We start from the raw sequence: 20,279 nt of genomic DNA, 5'->3' as shown, positions 1-20,279 counted from the left end.
GGTAATGCTAAATGTTCGATAGAATTGCAAGATTATATTTACATAATATTAATATTAATATAATTATAATAAATTTTATAGAAAACAATTGTATACAGGAATTTTGTTAATAATCGCAACAATTACACTTTCACTATAGGAGAGTCATCCATTAACATATATTATGGCTTATTCTCCTATAGTTATATATTTATCAATTGAAATATTTTTTATGCACATTTTAAAATGATAAAATCATAATGTTAAAAGTTATAATGACATATCTAAAACTGCGTATTACTAATACATTATATTTTCTTGAAATTAAACAGGAATCCTGTTGGTGGCTGGTTGAATACACTTCGATGATCGACGGGGTTCTTCCATGAGGGATTTAACGCAACCTCGTAATCCCGTAAAATTGTTAATAATCCCATGGCGGTTTGCAAAGTTCCCAGCCGCATACCTAACGATCAAGTGGAATTTGAGTCGGAGAAGATTGAGGAAGTATTTACCGATTATTAGTCGGATTTAAATCTTTTCTTTTATATTTGTACCAGAAGGTATCACTAAAATTATTTACTTGTAAACTTTTTAATATTAATGTACTTTTTTAAGTACCAAAATCTTGAACGAGGTTTATGGTACTTGGAAAGAATTAAATTAGTATATTACATTAATTGCTTTTATTGCTGCTCGGAAGCCACAAATAGAAAAGTAAATTTTATCGTGAGAGTAGTCGCATAATAAATGTCCAAGAATGATAAATGTTGTTTTTTTCAGCAAAGTTGTTTTTATCATTTCATTTTAAATACGTCTACATAAATGGTGGTTTTAATTCACCAACCTACCTATGCAATTCCGCGGACCCTCTCCGAAAGGCAGGAATGTACAGGAAACAATCTCATTCTTCCTCTCGTCACTAAAACGTTCAGGATCGAAACGCATAGGATCCTTCCAGTAAGTTGGGTCAGAATGAATACCGTGTAATGCGACATATACCGGTGTCTCCTTTTCAACAGTTATCTTCATGCCGGGGAACTGCAATATACTTTCGTAATTATAATTTATAATTTGATACTGATATGGGTTATTTTCGATTAGATTTATAATTGGTTAAAAAACTATAATATATTTAAATTTTACAATGAAATTAACTTGAGATATTTCTAGTTTCAGTTTACGATTACTTTTAAATCCGACAAATATCAATACATTTATAGATTTAAAAAAATGTATTTAATGATTATATACAAATATTATTAAGTACGAAGATCCATTTCAACTGAAAACTGTCACCTCAGAAAAGATTTCTAATAACAAGAGAAAAAATATTTGTGAAGTATTTAATCTTATTGCAATCTTTTGTAATATAAAAATAAAGTAATATTAAGATGAGATTTATAATTCTTATTCTCCTCCATCGAATTAAATAAAATTTATAATTTTGAGATAAGAGTAACACATAAATTTTAACTTATATATTTTTACATTTAGAATAATTTGTTTGATGTTATAAGTTATAATTGACTTTTGAGACAAATTTATAAAGCGAGTAGTTTTCTTGTGGGCTTTCAATACTTTATCAAAAAGGAAATTCTTCAAATTTTTCTTACATTAATCTATTGTTAAATCAAGAATATTATAAGATTCACAACAAAATTCTATTGTCTAATCTAAATCTCTAACAATAAGCAAATTGATGTGACAGCACTAATATTATTTTATTCTAGATTTAAGAATAAAACTTTTTTTTAGCAATAATTATGACTGTTCCTATATTTTACATAGAAGAGTAATAGCAGAATTCAGAAATTTTTTCTGTAAGTGTGGCACTCCTTAATTTTTGTTTTATTCATATATTTGTTTAACATATTCAACTTATTAAAAAATTTATTATTAAAAAGTTTTTGTTTTATTTCAAGACGAGATCTTTGTAATGTGCGTAATATATAGTATCTCACTGTGTAATCTCTGATAGGAGTTCTATCGAGAACTGGCGTGGGTGGATAAATCCTTAGTGTTTCATTTATTACTTGATGCAGATACTTCATATTTTGGATAGCTTCGTACATTACACCATTCGCATCCTGAATTTCTTTAAGGATCTCCTCTCTCAAGCGTTTCTGCATTTCTGGTTGCTTGGCCAACTCGAAGAGAGCACAAGTCATAGTCGCTATAGTAGTTTCGCGACCAGCCACGAAGAAGATTGCCGCTTGTGCGAAAAGAACGTCTCCCTCGTATTCTAAAGAAATTAATAATAAAAATAGATTATTTTTTGCCAATATTGGAATGCCATTTAGGCAGAGTGATAAAAAAACTTGAAATAAATGAGAGAGATTTAGACATTTTTACGTTAAAGCGCATTATCTACATTTTATTACAAATTGATAAATTTTATCACATCTAAAAAAAGTTAATTTGCAATTGATTTAATTATGAAATTACAAAAAGTTTGAGATAGTCAATACATTTGTTTAATTTTATCTTAGTACAATAATATACCTTGATTTAAGATTCAGCCCTTATTAAACGTCAAATATTCATCCACATATTAATTAAATACTCACTAATATTAGTATTATCTGGCTTCTCGTTTTTTAATTGCAAAAGAGAATCGATTAGATCTCCCCGTTTTGTTTTCGTGATGCTTCTATTGTCCATAGAGTTCCAAAAGACTTTGCGGAAGTAATCCGTGTAGTTGCCAAGCAATGCACCGCCTAGATGCTTTCCAATATTTGGCAAGAAGAATAAAAAGAAGGTCTGTAAAGACCTTGATAAGGTCATCTGGACAGCTTTACATGCTGTATAAAAAGGGTTAATTAAAAAACTATACGTTACAAAAAGTTCAACGAAGAATAGTGAAATGTGCCTTATAAGATTTTTTATATTTATACTTTTATGTATTTTAAATTTTATTTACAGTTCTTATAAAATTCTGACGGCGGGGTGTCGAAGCAATTTATTTGAATCCCAAACGCCATGGAGGATATCACATCGGTAGTGTATTTATAGAATATATCCTTTATAGGTATCGGCACGGTTTTGGATTTGTCTCCAATCAGATCGTGCAAATGATTTCTCATATTTTCTCCGGATTCTTGCATCAGCAGGAAAAGATTTTTCAATTTGCCACTTGTGAATACCGGTGACATTTTCATCCTGAACGAAAAGCAACTTCTTGGTAATAACAACGTCTTCTGATGATTGGATTATAGTACGTATGTTTAAATTCTTTATCATTTTTCTCTTTTTTTTTATAAAATAATATTCGACAAAATATTTGCAAAATGAAAAAGTTTACATGGTGACTTGACAATATATCTTTTAAATTATCTTTTATTATCATTATGACTTATGTAACATATTTACCTCAGATGCTTCCATTCAGGATTAAGTACGGTGAACAAAGTCCATTTGCCGACCTTGTCGGAGTTGTTTCTTGCCCTGAAATGATGATTTGGAAAAACATTAAAGTCCCGGATCATTATCTGCTTTATCAGTTCCGGATTCTTTAGAATCAAGAATGGCTTGTGTAGGATGTAGATCCCCACGGCATCTTTATCCGTAGCTTGCTGATACATTTCACCAAAAACCACTGCTGCCGATTTACGCATCAGAATCGCATCCTTAAAGTGACCGAAGAACCAATGTGCTGCAGGCAACGTAGATATGCCACGTCTCTGCCAGTAGGTATGTTTCCATTTCATCCATAGGTAAAGGGTTGCAAATAGCGACAAAAATATCAAAAGTGTATCCAAAAAGACATATTCAGTTATCATCGCCATTTTGCGCAAACCACACAAAATTTTCTGCAAAACTCCTCTAATATAAAACTCGGATTAAATTAAGAAACTTTGCGAATTTTATACAAAAATTATCTGCGGAAAAAACTGTAACCACGTGCAAATAATGGTTTTGTTTTATTTCACGCATGATGCATCCCAACTAACACCAAGTTACAATTATACAAATGTTAGTTGTAATTTTCTACTCAACAATATAACTTATGCAACACACTTGTTACATAACATTTATATTATTGAGTGGGAAATTATGACTAATATTTGTATAATGAATTTTGTGTTTGTCGGGATTACTTATCTTTATTTAATATTCAATGAACAATAAAGATAATTAAGTAATTCATAATGCACATCAAATGTTAAACAAGACGCGTCCTATTTGTAAAAAAACTTGTTGCATACTTTATGAAAGCCGCGTGCCGACTACTCCAGATGCGGCGTGCAACTGCGGATAATAAGAAAAATATTCAGATAACCAAGCATGATTTAGCATATATGCATTTTAATGGATTATGCGAGTTGTGAAAATGTCAATTTGCTGATATCGAAATTTTATATGCAAACTGAGTTAGCAACATGAAGACAAATAGACTTTATTAGTTTATGAAATTTCGAGAGTATTGAGGATTATACGGATTTCACAAAAATAAAACGTTGAATTTTTAAAATTATAATATGAAATATGAAATTTAAATATGAATTTAAGTATGAAAGATTAGTGTGCTTGAAGATTTATGCATCTATACAAGCAATATTAATGTAGTATGCAGTATGTTAATATGTATTGATGTTTCATAAATATGTAATGTAAATCGTATAATGTGTAAGTCGTTTTTTAATCAATAAAACTAACAAATTTAAAATTTACTTGAAGTTTGGCCACGAATCTCTAGCTGGAACTTCTAGTTGTCCACTGTGAATTACGTGCATATTAATTTTTATTTTGTTGCCCAGGTTTTTGTTTGCTGGAAGTGCACATTGCCATGATTAACTACATGATCATTATATGCATGACTTGAATTTATTAAGTCATTAGTTCGGAATAAAAAATTTTATGCGCTTATATTGACTTAATGTACTATATTTTCATTCCTGCTGTAGTATTTCCACTTTTAAATTATGCAACATCATTCATCAATAGATTTCTGTGATATTACTTTCTGATTTAATTTAAGAGCTGTGTTTGAAACAGAAAGTAATGACACACAGTTTGAAAATTATATGTAAAATCATAAAATTAATTCAACACTAAGATTTTGTTTTGTAAACGTGTGTCTTTCTTGTCTTTAATTGTATTCATATCGGATTTTAATATTAATTGTATGTAACATCTTAACTATTTCAAAAGAATTTAAAGGAATATGCATAATTAATGATACTGAAGTAGCAAGTTATGGCGTTAATTAAAACTCTTTTACAGAAAATTAATTGATCGATAAATTTATTTATTCGTCTGTTACTTTTATTACAATTTTATACAATTGTTTTATAAAAAACATTTCGAAATTTTTGTTTCTCGAAAGTACAGTCTTGTAGTGCCTGTAGTGTTTAATATTTGATAAAGCTAAAAAATTATATTTATATAATATTATTAATATTAATATAATTATAATAAAATGTACAGAAAACATTTGTACATAGGAACTATGTTCACAATTGATTATACTTCTAAAAAGAGCTGTCTTATTAGAAGATTTATATTAGTCAAAATATTTCCACATCCTAAAATGATAAAAACATAAAATTGTAATAGTGATATATTTATTGCTGCGTACCGCTAATATATTATATTTTCTTGAAGTTCAGCAGGAATTTTGGTGGTGGCGAGGTGAATACATTTCGAGGATCGATGGGAGTCTTCCATGAGGGATTCAACGAAACCTCGTAATCTCTTAGGACCGCTATCAATCCCACAGCAGTTTGCAAAGTTCCCAGCCGCATACCTAATGATCAAATGAAATTAACACGAGCAACAATTTGACGTCGTATGAAGATTCAAACGACGTTTTCTTCTTCATGCAGAGACATCCGGAAGAATGATAATTTAAATGTCTCTTCTTCCAGCAAATTCTGTTTTTATCGATTCACTTTAAATTCGTCTATATGAATGGATTCGATTCACTAACCTATGCAATTCCGCGGACCCTCTCCGAAAGGCATGAAGGTACAGGATGCAATCTCATTTTTCTTCTCGTCACTGAATCGTTCAGGATCGAAACGCGTAGGATCCTTCCAGTGAGTTGGATCAGATTGAAGACCGTGTAGCACGACATATACTGGTGTGTCTTTTTCGATAGTTATCTTCGTGCCGGGGAACTGCAATATACTTTTGTAATTATAATTTATAATTTATAATTTGATATTATATGAGCTATTTTTTATTAGATTTCTATTTGGTTAAAAAATTTATTAAACTTAAATTTTTCAATCAAATTTTTTCAAGATATTATTTCCAACTTTAATTTTCAATTGTTTTAAATTCGGATTTATAGAACTGAAAAATGTACATATTTAATAACTGATATACAAATATTGTTAAGCACCAAAATTCGTTTTAATGGAGAAGGGGCACTACTTAAAATATTTCTTGTGTTATTCATGTATTTATCTATCATATTCAATTTATTTAAAAAATTATTATTGAAACATCTTTTTTTATTTTAAGGATGACGAGATCTTTATAATATATATAATATACAGTATCTTACTGTGTAATTGCTGACAGGAACCCTATCGATGATTGGTGCGGGCGGATGAAGCCTCAATGTTTCATTTATCACTTGATGCAGATACTTCATATTTTGGACCGCTTCGTACGTTACACCATTCGCATCCTCAATTGCTTTAAGAATCTCCTCCCTCAGATGTTTCTGCATTTCCGGTTGCTTGGCTAACTCAAAAAGAGCACAGGTCATAGTAGTGATGCTGGTTTCGCGACCGGCCACGAAGAAGATTGCCGCTTGTGCGAAAAGAACGTCTCCCTCATATTCTGAAGAAATTAGTAATGAAAGTAAGTACATCATTTTTTTGGTACGTCCAATGGAATGCCATTTAGCCAGAGTGATAAAAATAATATGAAATAAATGATATTTTTACGTTAAAAATACATTACATAAATTTTATACGAACTATTACATGTAACAAATGTCAGTGGCAATTGATGATTCACTTAATTATAATGAGATCATTAAAATGTGAGATAGTCTTAAATACATTCGCTTAATTTTCTCTTAGTACAAAATGCTATTTTGCTTTAAGATTCAGCTTTCATTAAACGCCAAGTATTAGATATCTACGTATCAATTAAATACTCACTAATATTAGAATTATCTGGTTTCTCGTTTTTTATTTGCAAAAGAGAATCAATTAGATCTCCCCGTTTTGTCTTCGTGATACTTCTATTATCCATAGAGTCCCAGAACACTTTGCGGAAGTAATTCGTGTACTTGCCAAGTATCGAACCGCCTAGATGCTGTCCGATATTTGGCAAGAAGAATAGAAAGAAGAACTGGACAGTCCTTAGAAAAGTGGCCAGGACAGCCTTACGTGCTACATAAATAAGCAAATAAAAAGAATATACGTAAAAAATTGTAATCTTTTCAATGTAAACAAAAAAGAGCGAAATATACCTTGTAACATTTTTAAATTTATGCTTTAGTTAAATTTATATATTTTTAATTTTATTTACAGTTCTCATAAAATTCTGGCGACGGTGTGTCGAAACAATTCAACCGAATCCCAAACGCCACGGAGGATATCACATCAGTAGTGTATTTATAGAATATATCCTTTACAGTTATCGGCACGGTTTTGAATTTGTCTTCAGCCAGATCGTGCAAGTGATCTCTCATCTTTTCCCCGGATTCTTGCATCAACAGGAAAAGACTTTTCAATTTGCCGCTCGTGAATACTGGTGACATTTTCATCCTGAACGAGAAGCAAACTTTTAGTAATTGCAATGTTTTCTTATAAGATAATAATATGTTTAGATATATATTCTTTATCGTTTTTTTTTTTTTTTTTCGTTTTGATAACATTTTAATAGAATATTTATAAAACTGACTTTAGAAAGAGTTTACAAGATGACTTATCAGTATATCTTTCAAATGATCTTTTATGACTTACATAATATTTATTTACCTTAGGTACTTCCATTCAGGATTGTGTATAGTGAACAGAGTCCATTTGCCAACCGTGTCGGAAGTGGTTGCCCCCCTGAAGTGATGATTCGGAAACACATTAAAGTCTCGGATCATTATCTGCTTTATCAATTCCGGATTCTTTAGAATCAGAAATGGCTTGTGTAAGATATAGATCCCTAGGACATCTTTATCCTTAGCTTGCTGATACAGATCACCGAGAACCTTTCCCGCTGGCTTGCGCTGCAAGCAGGCATCTTTGAAGTGACCGAAGAACCAATGTGCAGGCAACGTAGGCACACCACGTCTCTGCCAATAGGTGTGTTTCCATTTCATCCATATATAAAGGGTCGCGAACAGAGACGAAAATATCACGAGCGTATCCAAAAAGGCACTTTCGGTTAACACCGCCATTTTTGCGAGAACCGCACGAAATTTCTCTGTATAATACTCAGATTAAATTATGAAATTTTACAAATTTTGTACAAAAATTTTTTGCGCAAGAAGCTGCATCTAAATTGTATAAGATTGTGTTAAAGTATGTGCAAATTATGTATAAACTTCAGTAAAAAATTGTGTGTAAATTTTGTGAAAGCTACATGCAGACTAATCCAGATGTTGCGTACGACTGCGGATAATACGGAAAGTTGGCAGTATAACTGTAGTATCAAAGCTGAAATTTGCCGAGTCATTTATCAATCAAGATGTTATTTTCTCATATACTAGGTGCCATAAAAATCAACAGAAGTGTCACTTATCAATAAAGAGAATTATTGTGTTTTAACATACTAAACCAGAAAATACAACAGTAAAAAGAAATAATAAATAAAAACAGTGCATTTTTTTCGAACAATAATTTTCTATATATGGAAGTTTGAAATTTGATTTAAAAACTTGAGTTGTGATTAGAAAGTTATTAATCGTGAATTACGCATATATTAGTACTCGATAATGTGTTTATTTCTTTATTCTTCTTTCCTATTTATTCATGATATTCTTTGGTTTGTTTTTCGTAAATAACAAAATAAAAGAAAAATAAAATCAAAGAAGTAAAATTGAGAAATTTGTATTGTTTTATGAGGAACGTAATTGCTTTATTATATATATTGACGTTTTACATATATTATATATAGACACTATAGATACATCACGAAGTATTATTACTATCAATTTCAAGATTAAAAAATGTTTAAATTATTATAATAATCACTTTCAATAAACAAATAACGAATAGATCATAACAATAACGATAATTTACAATTTTTACATTAATTTTTGTGCAAGAAAAAGAAAACAATTGTTTTTAACGTATATTTTGGAACTGAGTTCTCATCTGTTGCCAGAAAAATCAAGTCAAATTTTGAAGATATATCAAATTAGTAATTTAAATGATACTGAAATTGTAATGCATTATTTCTTTAAAAAATATCACATAGAGCTAATATTTTTCTTCACATTATAACATAAAAATGTGTATAAAAGATTGTAAGACTAATCCAAACTATTTCTATACAGTTTGGATTAGTAAAAATATAGTTATAGTACAATATAATTATACTATAATGAAACGTAAACATATTTGTAGGAAATATATTTTTGGAAAAATTTATATTTTTATATGAAAAAGTAACAGTTTGTATATGACCAAATAAATAAGCAAACAAATAGATGTCAATTTAATTAAGTGATTTTAGATTTGCATAAGTATGTACGAGACGACGTTTCAATTTTACAGAGTCCTCTTTTGCATGAATATAATTTTATTTATATTCAAAATGTGGAGAAATATATTGTGTGTGATGTAAGATCTTTTTTTCAAATAATTAACTTGATTAAAAAACATTTATACAAATCGTCATTTTTTTCATATAGAAAACAAATTAAATCTTTGATTTTTTTTCTGATTTTAATAAAATTTTACTATATATTGAAAAAAATGTCTTATATTTTAAAATTAGATCTGATGGTAATATTCCAGTAACAGATTCAAGCTCAATATGGAAAATTATTCTAGAAGCAGTCTTCATATATTTTTATACAAAACTATTTGTAAACTAGTATAATTAGATATTATCGCATTATCAATTCAATAAATGAATAAAAATATTGTTTATCTCTCGTTGTGATCTCTCGGTGACTATAAAAATAAGTTCATAGGAGGTCGGCGATAACACATTTCGAATAGTTTCATATTTAATTTATATATAAGGATAGGTTTATGTAAATATCAAGTTCTTCAAGAATTTATCTTGAAGAATTATCTCTAAATGATATAACTCGATATTTATATATTGTCATCAGATATATGCTTGACGTCATATTTTGATTTAAAATCTTAAACGAAGTTCTTTGAATCAAATCAGATTGTGAAATTCGTCATTTCGTCATCACGATTCTTATCAGTCGTGACCGTCAATATTCGGTCTAATAAAGAATTTAGTGTTAGCGTATTTCCATGGACATGTCTATTTTCTACCAGATATTATGCCATTATGTCAATCAGGTATTTTCTTAAAGTGTAGATTAATTCCATTACCCGCAGCCGTGAAGGTTGAACGCGGGTCCAGGTAACTCGTGTTCTCTTCGGTTTGCCAAACTTCGTAATGTTTTAGCAACAAAGCTAAAACAACTTTAGCATGCAGTTGGCCCACTTTCATTCCTGCAAACAATTTATATAAATAACATAATTGATTACAGTAATAAATCATTAAGAAATAATGTGTTTTCTATTAGTGCCTTATCAGATTAAAAGTTTATCAGTTTCAAGTGAAAGTAATCCCAGATATTGCATATAAATGACGTCTTTAGACGTGTATTGTTCGGGAAGTACTTCAAAAAATAATAAATAAGAAATTTATTTTTTAAATAATTGATAATTAAGATAAAATGATTATGTGACACAACTACGATAAATACGTAGAAATATATGTAGTTTTTTGTTTTTTTTCTCCGTGATAATTTTTCTTTGTGTAATAATTTATTGAACATTTATTGGATTTAATTATACAATCAAGTTTGGGATTGATTATATAATAATTTCGTACGTTTAAGAAGTTATTTTTCGATCTAATGTAAAATGACAAATCATAATCTCTTATCAGAGAGTAAAATTTTATTTCGATATATCAGTTTTATCGGTATCAACCGAGATCAATTTAGATAAGATTTTGACTGCATATTCCCTTTTTGATATCTCAATTTTTCTATCAGCTTTTTATTCTTTTAACTTTCTTGTTTTATTCTTAGAAAATAATATATATAATTTCTAAAACAGATTATCTATCGCTTACCTACGCACATCCTAGGACCAATTCCGAACGTCATGTAGGCATCGGAAACGTGTTTACTATCAACGAATCTGTCGGGATTGTATACTTCCGGTTCATCCCAAAATCTAGGGTCCACTCCAAGTCCATATAAGGAGATATATATTGGTGTGCCTTTCTCGATAATAACATCGGTATTAGGAATCTAGAATTTTATACATATATATTTTAAATGTGTACTATTAGAAATATGTAATATATAATTTAAATATGCAATGTATATATATTAATGGTTTTAAAACTAAATATATTTTGGAGATCGGATAAATTTTGTTAGGAACAAAACTATTTTAATACTAAATAATTCATCATTAAGTGTTATATTAAATTTTAATATTCAATCGTTTCAAACAAGTACAGGTTTAAAAAAATTATTATATATTATTCTTCAAAGAAATGAAAAATAAAGAGTTTAAAAGTTTGAAATGCTTTTTTTATCTTAAATGAATGTTATAAGAATTTATAATATTTGGCTTCTCTGTTCCAAATCAAGAGAATTTTGAAAATATTCTAGATTGAATTAAATGCTCTGAAATGAGGTCAGAAATTTTTCTAAAAGCGTTATTTTGATTTTAGATTGACCTTATAGTCCTGACGAGTGTATCTGTCGATGGTAGACACTGGTGGATGCAGCCTCAGACCTTCGAGTATAGCTTGTTCGAGATATTTCATATCTTTGAATGCTTCATATGTCCAGCCGTGCTTTTCGATCGCCCTGTTAATATCCTTCCTGGCTAACTCCTGATACTCTGGATGCTTCGCCAGTTCCATGAGGGTGAAGGATGTGCATGTGGAACTCGATTCAAAGCCGGAGAAAAAAGTACCCGACTGATACAGCAAATTATCCCCCTCGAATTCTGTAGTAAGCATTTAATATTTATCATTTAGTCTAGATATTTATCATTTTATCTATTTGATTTTAATAAGCAAACACTTCAACGTAATTAAAAAAAAAAAATGTTTTTAGAGTAAAATTGATAAATATTATGTAAAAACATATTAAAAATTAACGTAATAATGATAATAAAAATCTGTTTACAGATTGTTGAAACTGCAAATCCAGTTATCAATTTCAAATTGATAATGTAGCTGGTTTGTTCGGAACAAGATCACAAATTTTCTCAACTAATTAAACCGCGATAGTAACATTCATAATGTCAAAATGCAAAGTCACTTACTATAAATAGGATTCTGCTCGCCGTTCTTTATCTGAAGTAGCGAATCGATAAAATCGCCTCGTTTTTCGCCGGTTTTCTCGCGATTTTCCATTGCATCCCAGAAGACTTTTCTCACGAAAGCGGAGTTGAAGAGCATTCTCGTACCGATCACTTCCACCAATTCAGGCATAAAGAAAACTGTCACGAGGGCAACCATCCTCTTGAACCCATAAAAAAACTCTTGAACTGCAAAATTTATCTGAGTTACATATGGCTCATCGACATTAAAAATCTTTAATCTGTTTGATTAAAGATCAATAATCTTATTTTATAGATTTCGAAGCAAAAAGCAGATCAAATATATTTATAATTCGTAAAATTATAGTTTATAATAAATTTTTTTAGAAAAATATAATTTTTTTTTATACTTGTTAAAGTTAAATTATTTGATTAAATTGTATCAAGATTTCTTGTATTAGACTTTTAGATGTAAAAAATTTAAGAAACCAAATACGAGTTGACGATATGTTGTGAATCTTGAATATTTTATTTTTATTCTTTTTTTTATAATATTTCAAGTTAGAACGATTTTATATTATGAATTATTTCTTTACAGAGAGAAAGCGAGAGCATATTCGGTTTTAAGATAAATATATAATTACAATAGAACATATTTTGTATTATTATAAGCAATAATACGATCATAGTTTGTTATTTTAACGCGTATTGGACAACCAATATTAACTTTAGTGTCTACTTGAGTTGCTTCATTTTTGCTATCAATTTTTTAATATATGTGACATTAAGTTGTAAATAAATACCTGCCGCCGAAAACTTTTCATTCGGATAATAGAAGGAATCTATCTTTGTACCGAGAGCGACTGAAGCGATCAGATCAGTCGTGTACTTGTAATTGAGATCTTGAGCATCCAAAACCTTCACGTTGTCGTTTCTCATTTGATCTTCTATGTATTTCATCATAGGATCTGCGGCCTCCATCATCAATGGCAACATCTGCTTCAATTTGCCCCTTGTTAAAGTAGGTGTGATCTTCGTTCGCAAATATTTCCAAGCCGGGTTCTTTAGACCAAACAGGTTCTTCATGCCAATACTGTCCTTCTGATTGGAGCCGGCAAAGTGGCGGTCGGAGAAATTCTCAAAGTCGCTGATCATGAAGTACTTGATGACATCTGGATCGCGAAGCAGCAAGCACGGCTTGTGGAAGATATAAAAGCCAACAAAGGGTGCATCCGGGCGGGCCATCTTATGCAGGTCACCGATATGCCATCCTGGTGCGGAACGGAAGAGCACAGCATCTTTGAAGTTGCCGAAGATTAGACTGGGAGTGAGGGATTCGACGCCGCGTCTCTTCCAGTAACTCACCTTGTAACTGAATGGTAGAGCAATATTCAAATTTTATACTTATAATGTAATCATTGCACAGTTCAACAAAAATGACTTGTTTTGAACACCAAAATAAAACTAATTATTTTCTATAGTTGTTAGGATGCTGAATACGAATCCAATTTTGAAATTGCTCTATTATGTCATAATTTTTAGAAATTTGCAATTAATGTTGTAGAAAGAACTATTTACAAATACAGAAATTATATTTATAAATAGGTTTCTCAAAATAATTTGATCACTCAATCAATTTCTGTTTGATACTCGAAGATCATTAGTAAAGTTAAAAGTATTTTTATATATTTTTATGATAAGAATTGTATTATCTAATTTTCTGTATTGATCCTTTTATATATTTTTATGATAAGAATTATGTTATCTAATCGCTTATACTAACCTGGCATATGTCCAGAAAAGCACTATTATTATAGCAATTAGTGTAAGACTGGTCAACATGTTTGTTCTTTCTTCTCACGTTTCTTCTGGTGTTCTTCAGGTGACTGATTCAAGCGGATATTCCGCCGGCTTTATAAATGATAACGATGGCTCGCCTACTCCATTCTATCTAGATAAATGGACATCCACCGAAGAAAGAATCAATCAATTGTGAAAAAGCAAAGTACTTGGAAAGGAAATTCCCAAAGCTACATGGGTATGTAATGTACAGTTAATAATTATCTACATAATCAATGAAATCGACAATGTTAGTTTAATCTCGTTAAATTGGACGTGATTTATTCTTCGATATGATATAATGTGTGTGCATTTCATATTAAAAATATTCCCACATAAACAAAAAGATGTTTTTTAGATTTCTAAAAGATGTCTGTCTATATCTTGAGATTCCAGCAAACGAGAAATAATTGAAAAATATTTAGGATTATTAAATGGAACGAAATTAAATCAAGTTTTTGGATTGTTTGAATCCGTTTTCTATCCGTAATCCATTTGAATCATTAATTACGGATTGACTATTTGCTTTCTGTATCTTATTCAATGTACATAAAAGTAAAACGTGCGACCTATTCATTTGAATCCGTAATTGTGGATTAGTTATTTGCTTTTGATATCATATTTAATGTACAATGAAATAAACGTGCGACCAATTTGTTTGAATCTGTAATTGTGGATTGGCCATTTGCTTTTGGTATCATATTCAATATACAATGCAATGAATTATATTTAACTACTCTAACAGCACAACCATCCATATGTCGACTGTAAATCGACTTTTCTAAGTCAGGCTTTCAGAGTTGACTGCAAGTCGACTTTGCATAGACGTCTGCAGACATCCTTTAAATGTTGACTTTACAACGTCTAGAAAAAGGCATGCCGTCCTGTAGTCTTGTGTGCATCATGTATTGTTGAGAAACATAAATATTCATATCAACTGCTCTAGTACTTTTAACAAATAAAATGTAAGTGATAATATCTTTATTTTTTAAATAAAACCCAAGTGGTGGTACCTTTAATTCTACAAAACCTAAATGGTACTAATCTTTGTATCCTCATTGAAAAATTTTCCTATTCTAACCCATGTGGTACTTTTTTTAATTTCTATACAAAACCTAAATAAAAAATGTTAAAATTACAAAAACTTGGCGCTGCTAGATGTCGAAATAGAATCGAAATGTAATGTTGTAAAAACAGCCAAGAGATTAATTCCGTATTATAAGAATTTGTATTATTAGAAATTACAGAACTACTTAAGATTTTAATCTATCGTGATTACAGCTTGAATATAGTAAATATTTCAGAGACATTAAAAAAATCCAATTTATCACAGAATTATCTTTTCGCGGGGTGAGATAAAGAACTTCTGATTTCTTATTTCTGTGTTACGCAATTTCCTTCAATGAAACAAAAGAAAGACTGATGATCTACGAATTTTGCAAATTTTTCATATGAGCATTTATGTTTTAGAACAAATGATTGGTCTTTTAATCCATCTATCCATTCCATCTGAAACAGAGTAATCAATAAATAATTATTATTTTTGAATAGAAATGAAAAGTCTATTGCAAATCCAACTGTAATTTTGTGTCACATATATTTATTCAAATACATAAATTAGAAAAATGTGATGAGATTTTTTGTTACAAAGTTAACATTATCTAGATTAACATTATCTGTCATTAACATTATTATTAATGTTTTTAAGATTCTTACAATTTATGGAAACAAATTAATAATACATTAATACTTTACTTTCGTATAAATAAGATAATTATATTTAATGTTTTTTTGTTAAAATATTAATACAATATTAGTGAAGTTTGAAAAATGTTATCAAGTTTTCAAAAACTTCAGAACTTTGAAGAGTTAACAAATTTAAAAAATAACGTTATTGGACACTTTATTGTTTGCTTACAATACGGAAAAATCGCTCCTTATCAAGACTTGCACGCTATTTATAGAGTAAGAGCTTTTGCGTCTTTGGATCAAGGCCATATTAGAATGTCCATTGTACCTGGATTACTTCCTAAAACACAAGATATAATTCTTATAATAATGAGTATTTTGCTCAATCAAAAGAGAAAAAGAAAAAAAGTAGAAGAAAATGGAGAACTAGTATGGAATTGTACAAACCTCCAAAGAAAGTTGTCTTGTACGTTAAGCTTGTCTTTAAATTCTTGTAAGAGGTTTGTCACCCCAATAAGAATCTCTTCAAATAGTCGACTATTCTTGTCAAATAAGCAATTCGCAAAATGTCCGTAATCTTTAAAATACATAGCGCTATTATTAAAGGATCGTTTCCAGATAAGAAGAAAGATTAAATCTTAACGTCGTTGTAAGCATCTTGGAAAAGTGATTCAGCAGCTCTAAATCGCAGCTTTTCGTTTATCGTAGTATAAAGATGTTTCGGGATATTTCTCATCCACGTAAATGTATTAATCAGATTTTTTTTAACTTTTTTAAAACTCAAAACATAATTTACTGTTAATTATTCATTAAAGTAACGTTTTGAATGCTATAACATCCAAAATTTCAACATATTTGTTGAAATTTAATAAATTTATATGTTTATTAACGAATTTTGGTATTAATAATTTTGTACAAGAGAAAAATAAACTTTTGTCAGCTTCGTCACTTTAAGAGATTTATTTTAGCACTTATAATACACAAATTATACATACATATATACATATATATCGTACATACGTACATACAGAGGGTGCCGCAGAAAACAAAAGTGTTATCAAAAAAACCAATACACTTCTCACATAACGCATTCAAAATCAATTCTACAAATTTGTTTGACATACGTAAGACGTTCTCTTAATCGACACTAAGTATACGCGGAGTGAGCGTTCAATCCGTTCAATCAGGAACGTCTGTCATAGTTTCTCTCTTTCGTTTACGCAAGTATAACAAAACGCGTTTTTTTTCTCTTTCTTAATTATGTTTAAGATTTAAGACTTGAACGTCAGAGAGACAATCAGACGTTTACATTTATAAATGGTTCGTCTTATGTAAACGGAATAGAAACCCTGTATTGTAACGCATGTAACTTCGAAATACTAGTATAAACGCCGCGTTCTCGGAGTAACTTTACTATATTCTATGGTCAACTATAAATACAGAGTCGCATCTGAAGATGCAATCTCATAAGTTTTCAAAAGACGTCTAAATAAAGACACGAGAGATCGCCTTTTCAGGCCTCTCTTAAAACGAAAAATCACTCCATGTTTCTCCAATTTAGAAGATTTAAAAATGTTTTAAAAAGCATTCAAACTTCATAGACATTTTTTAAAGATGTCCAATAACATCTCACAAATGTCTTAAAAAAAAACATCTTTTAATCATTATGCAGACGTTTTAAAATTTGCGCGCATGCAATGTGTGATCCGAAGAGCTCAGAAAAAATAATTTTTTTTCCTCTGTCAATGGCTGTATTCAGCAGAAAAAAGCAGCTTTGCAACTGTTGTAAATCTTTAATATTATTGGTTTATACATTTAGATCAGACAAAAACTGAGAAAAAAGATCAATCGTATTAAAGAATCTTACAACAGTTGTAAAATTGCCTTTTCTGTTGAGTGCAGCGTATGTGTTCAAGTAGCAATATTTTAAATAAGAACAATTTCAATTTAATGAATACTCTAAATTATGCATAAATTATTCGCTGAAAACTGTTTTAGTATTTCTTTAAAGATTTCATTCTGTATGCACGAATTCTAGGACCACTTGTAAAAAAGAGTTTTAGTTTTCTACACTTCTGTTAAGGATGTAAGAGTGTATAAGAGATATCCTAAATTTATTTTGTTACTCTCAGGCGATCTTTTAGACGTCTTCTGAACATTTGTGTTATTTGGATTAGTTATTTCATGTAGTTTCGACGAGTTAAGCGTATTTCTTGAGGCTAACAGTCCGTTTCCTTTCTTCATAAAAAAAAAGAAAAAAAAAGAAAGAAAGAAAGCGGAAAAATACATCTGTACAGTGTGCCAAGCATCGTATTGGGATACTCTCTCGCAAAAAATATCTTAACGGGTTCTAACATTTAACATCGTAATATTTATATTTAATGCGGGGAGAATCGGCTAATCCGAACTGCCTGGAACATTTACGAACAGAAAGCAAATATATTGTAATTAGTTGAACGATGTTATTTTAATTTCAATGATTGAAATGAGCATAACCACAATGAATTTAATTTCCTATAAATAAACAAAACCTCAACTAACAATTTGTTAATCAAGGAAACTATACAAAATTAGATAATCCACCTACGGAAAAAATTTTCCTATACAATTAAAGATTATTTAAACGTTCAGCCGTAGATACAACATTCACTCAGAAGTCAATGTCTCCCTTAAACAAATGTCATATATCACACTAACTTTTAAAGAAGAAAAACCTCTGTTATTATTCTCACAATATAAATATGTTTCAGAAAACATTTAAATTAATTATCTCGATTTGATAATTATTATTATAAATTTAAAAGTCCTACAAACGTGTTTATAATATAGTTTTGAAACGATATGTTCTACAAATTTTACAATACAATAACTTAATGTTTTTTAAAGAAATGATAAATAATCTTTTAAAATATTTTTTATTTCTTTTCACTGTAATTTTGTATGCTTCCAATCAAAAAAGACCTTTTAGTATTTACTTTCTCATTGCTTCGATATCGTAGCAAGATAACTGTCAAAATAATTCTTAATTCTTTGTGGTAAAAAATAAAATGGCGATATTAGCATCCTGAAAAAATCGATTTATAAATAAACGTCATTTATTAAGTTATATAAATCATACCATTAAAATTACAGCTATTTGCAGTAAAGCTTGGAATGCTTTAACGTGTTATGCTATAGTAATGTCAAACTTTACTGTCGCTTACTAGGATTATAACATTGAAAGAGAAAACCTAAAATTGTGTTTATGATGTTAAATTGAAACTGAATTGGGAAAATTAGAAATTGAGATATCTAAATGTGTACATACAGAAAATCTTTTTTGTTTATTAATAATCAAATCATAATAATGGAATATTTTATTCTTGATAAATTGATACTTTTTATTTTGTTAAAGATCGATTCAAGATATTTGACATTTCTTTTCTTATCAGAATAGTTAATCGAAAATACTTAAATCAATGCTTTAATCAATATGTTCTTGTTATTAATAATTACAAATCATACGATACTGATATTTCATATTATTTTTTTCTATATATTTTAAAGAAAAATATCCTAAATTTTAACATTGTGATATCTACAAAATACCTGTAAGATTCTTCACTGTTTAACACGTAAAACCACTTTAGTGTCCGAGTTTCCCAATACAATTTCAACGATCGCCATTTAATCGTGACACAAAACTATTTCGGTTGAGCATCCTGTTGGGTTTGTTGCTGCTGCTGCGTCTGCTGTTGCTGCACTTGCTGGGTTAAGGTTTGCAATCTAACTTGACCAAGGACAGACGGAGAGGCCAAATTTGAGGCGGAAGCGGTAGGACTGGTACCGGCAGCAACCGTGGAACCGGAAGCTGCGGCACCCGGGCTTGCACCCGAACCGGGACTAGGACCTGGACCAGGACTTCGTCTCACTGGACTGGCAACCGGTTTTCCTTGAATAGGCGTAGATTGCCGTAGCTGAGAATTGCTCACTACTTGAATAGTTTGTTTCAAGGCTGTGGACGCGACTGGTATTACACGAGTTTGCAATTGCGGTGATTTAGCTAATACCACTTGGCTAGCCTGAGACATCGATTGCCCCGTGGAGCCCTGTAATTATAAAGTAGCATTAATCGTTAAATTGTATAGTTAAGCGTCCGTTAATGGTGCATTAACTCCGTTTTATCGTCTTTTTTGTAAACACTATTCAGATTTTTCGTTATAATTTAGTTTTAAAAATATTTAATTTTTTAAAGATTTTAATAATAATTACATTATAACCTGCAAATAATTAGAAGATAAATTCCCAAAGATGTAACAAAAATAGCTTCATAGAAAGTTTTTTTAT

At 29.9% G+C, this 20,279-nt stretch overlaps 3 protein-coding genes and 1 long non-coding RNA gene across 5 annotated transcripts in view; 1 reads left to right on the top strand and 3 right to left on the bottom strand.

Annotated features, from left to right (window-relative positions):
* Positions 1-122: 122 nt before the first annotated feature.
* Positions 123-8,591, bottom strand: LOC105199238. The gene is made up of 13 exons (XM_011166232.3): positions 7,926-8,591; positions 7,474-7,712; positions 7,101-7,334; positions 6,494-6,774; positions 5,912-6,101; positions 5,573-5,728; positions 4,188-4,230; positions 3,352-3,804; positions 2,903-3,141; positions 2,550-2,783; positions 1,944-2,224; positions 831-1,020; positions 123-445 (listed from the first exon to the last, which is right to left on the bottom strand). Exons 1-13 carry the CDS (start codon positions 8,336-8,338, stop codon positions 288-290), a joined length of 3,111 nt encoding a protein of 1,036 aa, XP_011164534.2. The 5' UTR covers positions 8,339-8,591; the 3' UTR covers positions 123-287.
* LOC105199236 (cytochrome P450 6k1) lies at positions 8,436-14,335 on the bottom strand. The gene is made up of 6 exons (XM_011166230.3): positions 14,209-14,335; positions 13,229-13,797; positions 12,429-12,653; positions 11,833-12,107; positions 11,215-11,395; positions 8,436-10,583 (listed from the first exon to the last, which is right to left on the bottom strand). The coding sequence occupies exons 1-6, from the start codon at positions 14,265-14,267 to the stop codon at positions 10,420-10,422; spliced, it is 1,473 nt and encodes a 490-aa protein (XP_011164532.2). The 5' UTR covers positions 14,268-14,335; the 3' UTR covers positions 8,436-10,419.
* Positions 13,656-18,206, top strand: LOC113004497. The gene is made up of 2 exons (XR_003269069.2): positions 13,656-13,804; positions 14,308-18,206. It is a non-coding gene; the product is annotated as an uncharacterized LOC113004497 (long non-coding RNA).
* Positions 16,899-20,279, bottom strand: part of LOC105199233 (helicase domino) — a 31,698-nt gene continuing 28,317 nt past the window's right edge. For both annotated transcript variants that reach the window (XM_026137971.2, XM_039457405.1), the window contains exon 34: positions 16,899-20,041. In XM_026137971.2, coding sequence (XP_025993756.1) covers positions 19,637-20,041 — 405 coding nt within the window. In that variant the 3' untranslated portion in view covers positions 16,899-19,636. The remainder of the gene's footprint in view (positions 20,042-20,279) is intronic.

The sequence above is a fragment of the Solenopsis invicta genome, chromosome 14, assembly GCF_016802725.1.
Source record: "Solenopsis invicta isolate M01_SB chromosome 14, UNIL_Sinv_3.0, whole genome shotgun sequence".
NCBI lineage: Eukaryota > Metazoa > Arthropoda > Insecta > Hymenoptera > Formicidae > Solenopsis > Solenopsis invicta.
Note: the sequence above shows the minus strand (reverse complement) of the source record. Positions and strands in the feature narration are given on the sequence as shown.

What these genes read in the sequence shown, in the direction of transcription:
- LOC105199238 (XM_011166232.3), bottom strand. Translation starts at nt 8,338, where the DNA reads ATGGCGGTGTTAACCGAAAGTGCCTTTTTGGATACGCTCGTGATATTT. An exon ending in ACCAGATAATTCTAATATTA is followed by an intron (nt 6,775 to 7,100) that starts GTGAGTATTTAA and finishes TAATTTCTTCAG; the next exon opens with AATATGAGGGAGACGTTCTT. An exon ending in GGGTCCGCGGAATTGCATAG is followed by an intron (nt 5,729 to 5,911) that starts GTTAGTGAATCG and finishes TTTGATCATTAG; the next exon opens with GTATGCGGCTGGGAACTTTG.
- LOC105199236 (XM_011166230.3), bottom strand. Translation starts at nt 14,267, where the DNA reads ATGTTGACCAGTCTTACACTAATTGCTATAATAATAGTGCTTTTCTGG. An exon ending in CTTTTCTGGACATATGCCAG is followed by an intron (nt 13,798 to 14,208) that starts GTTAGTATAAGC and finishes TCTACCATTCAG; the next exon opens with TTACAAGGTGAGTTACTGGA. An exon ending in TGAAAAGTTTTCGGCGGCAG is followed by an intron (nt 12,654 to 13,228) that starts GTATTTATTTAC and finishes TAAATTTTGCAG; the next exon opens with TTCAAGAGTTTTTTTATGGG.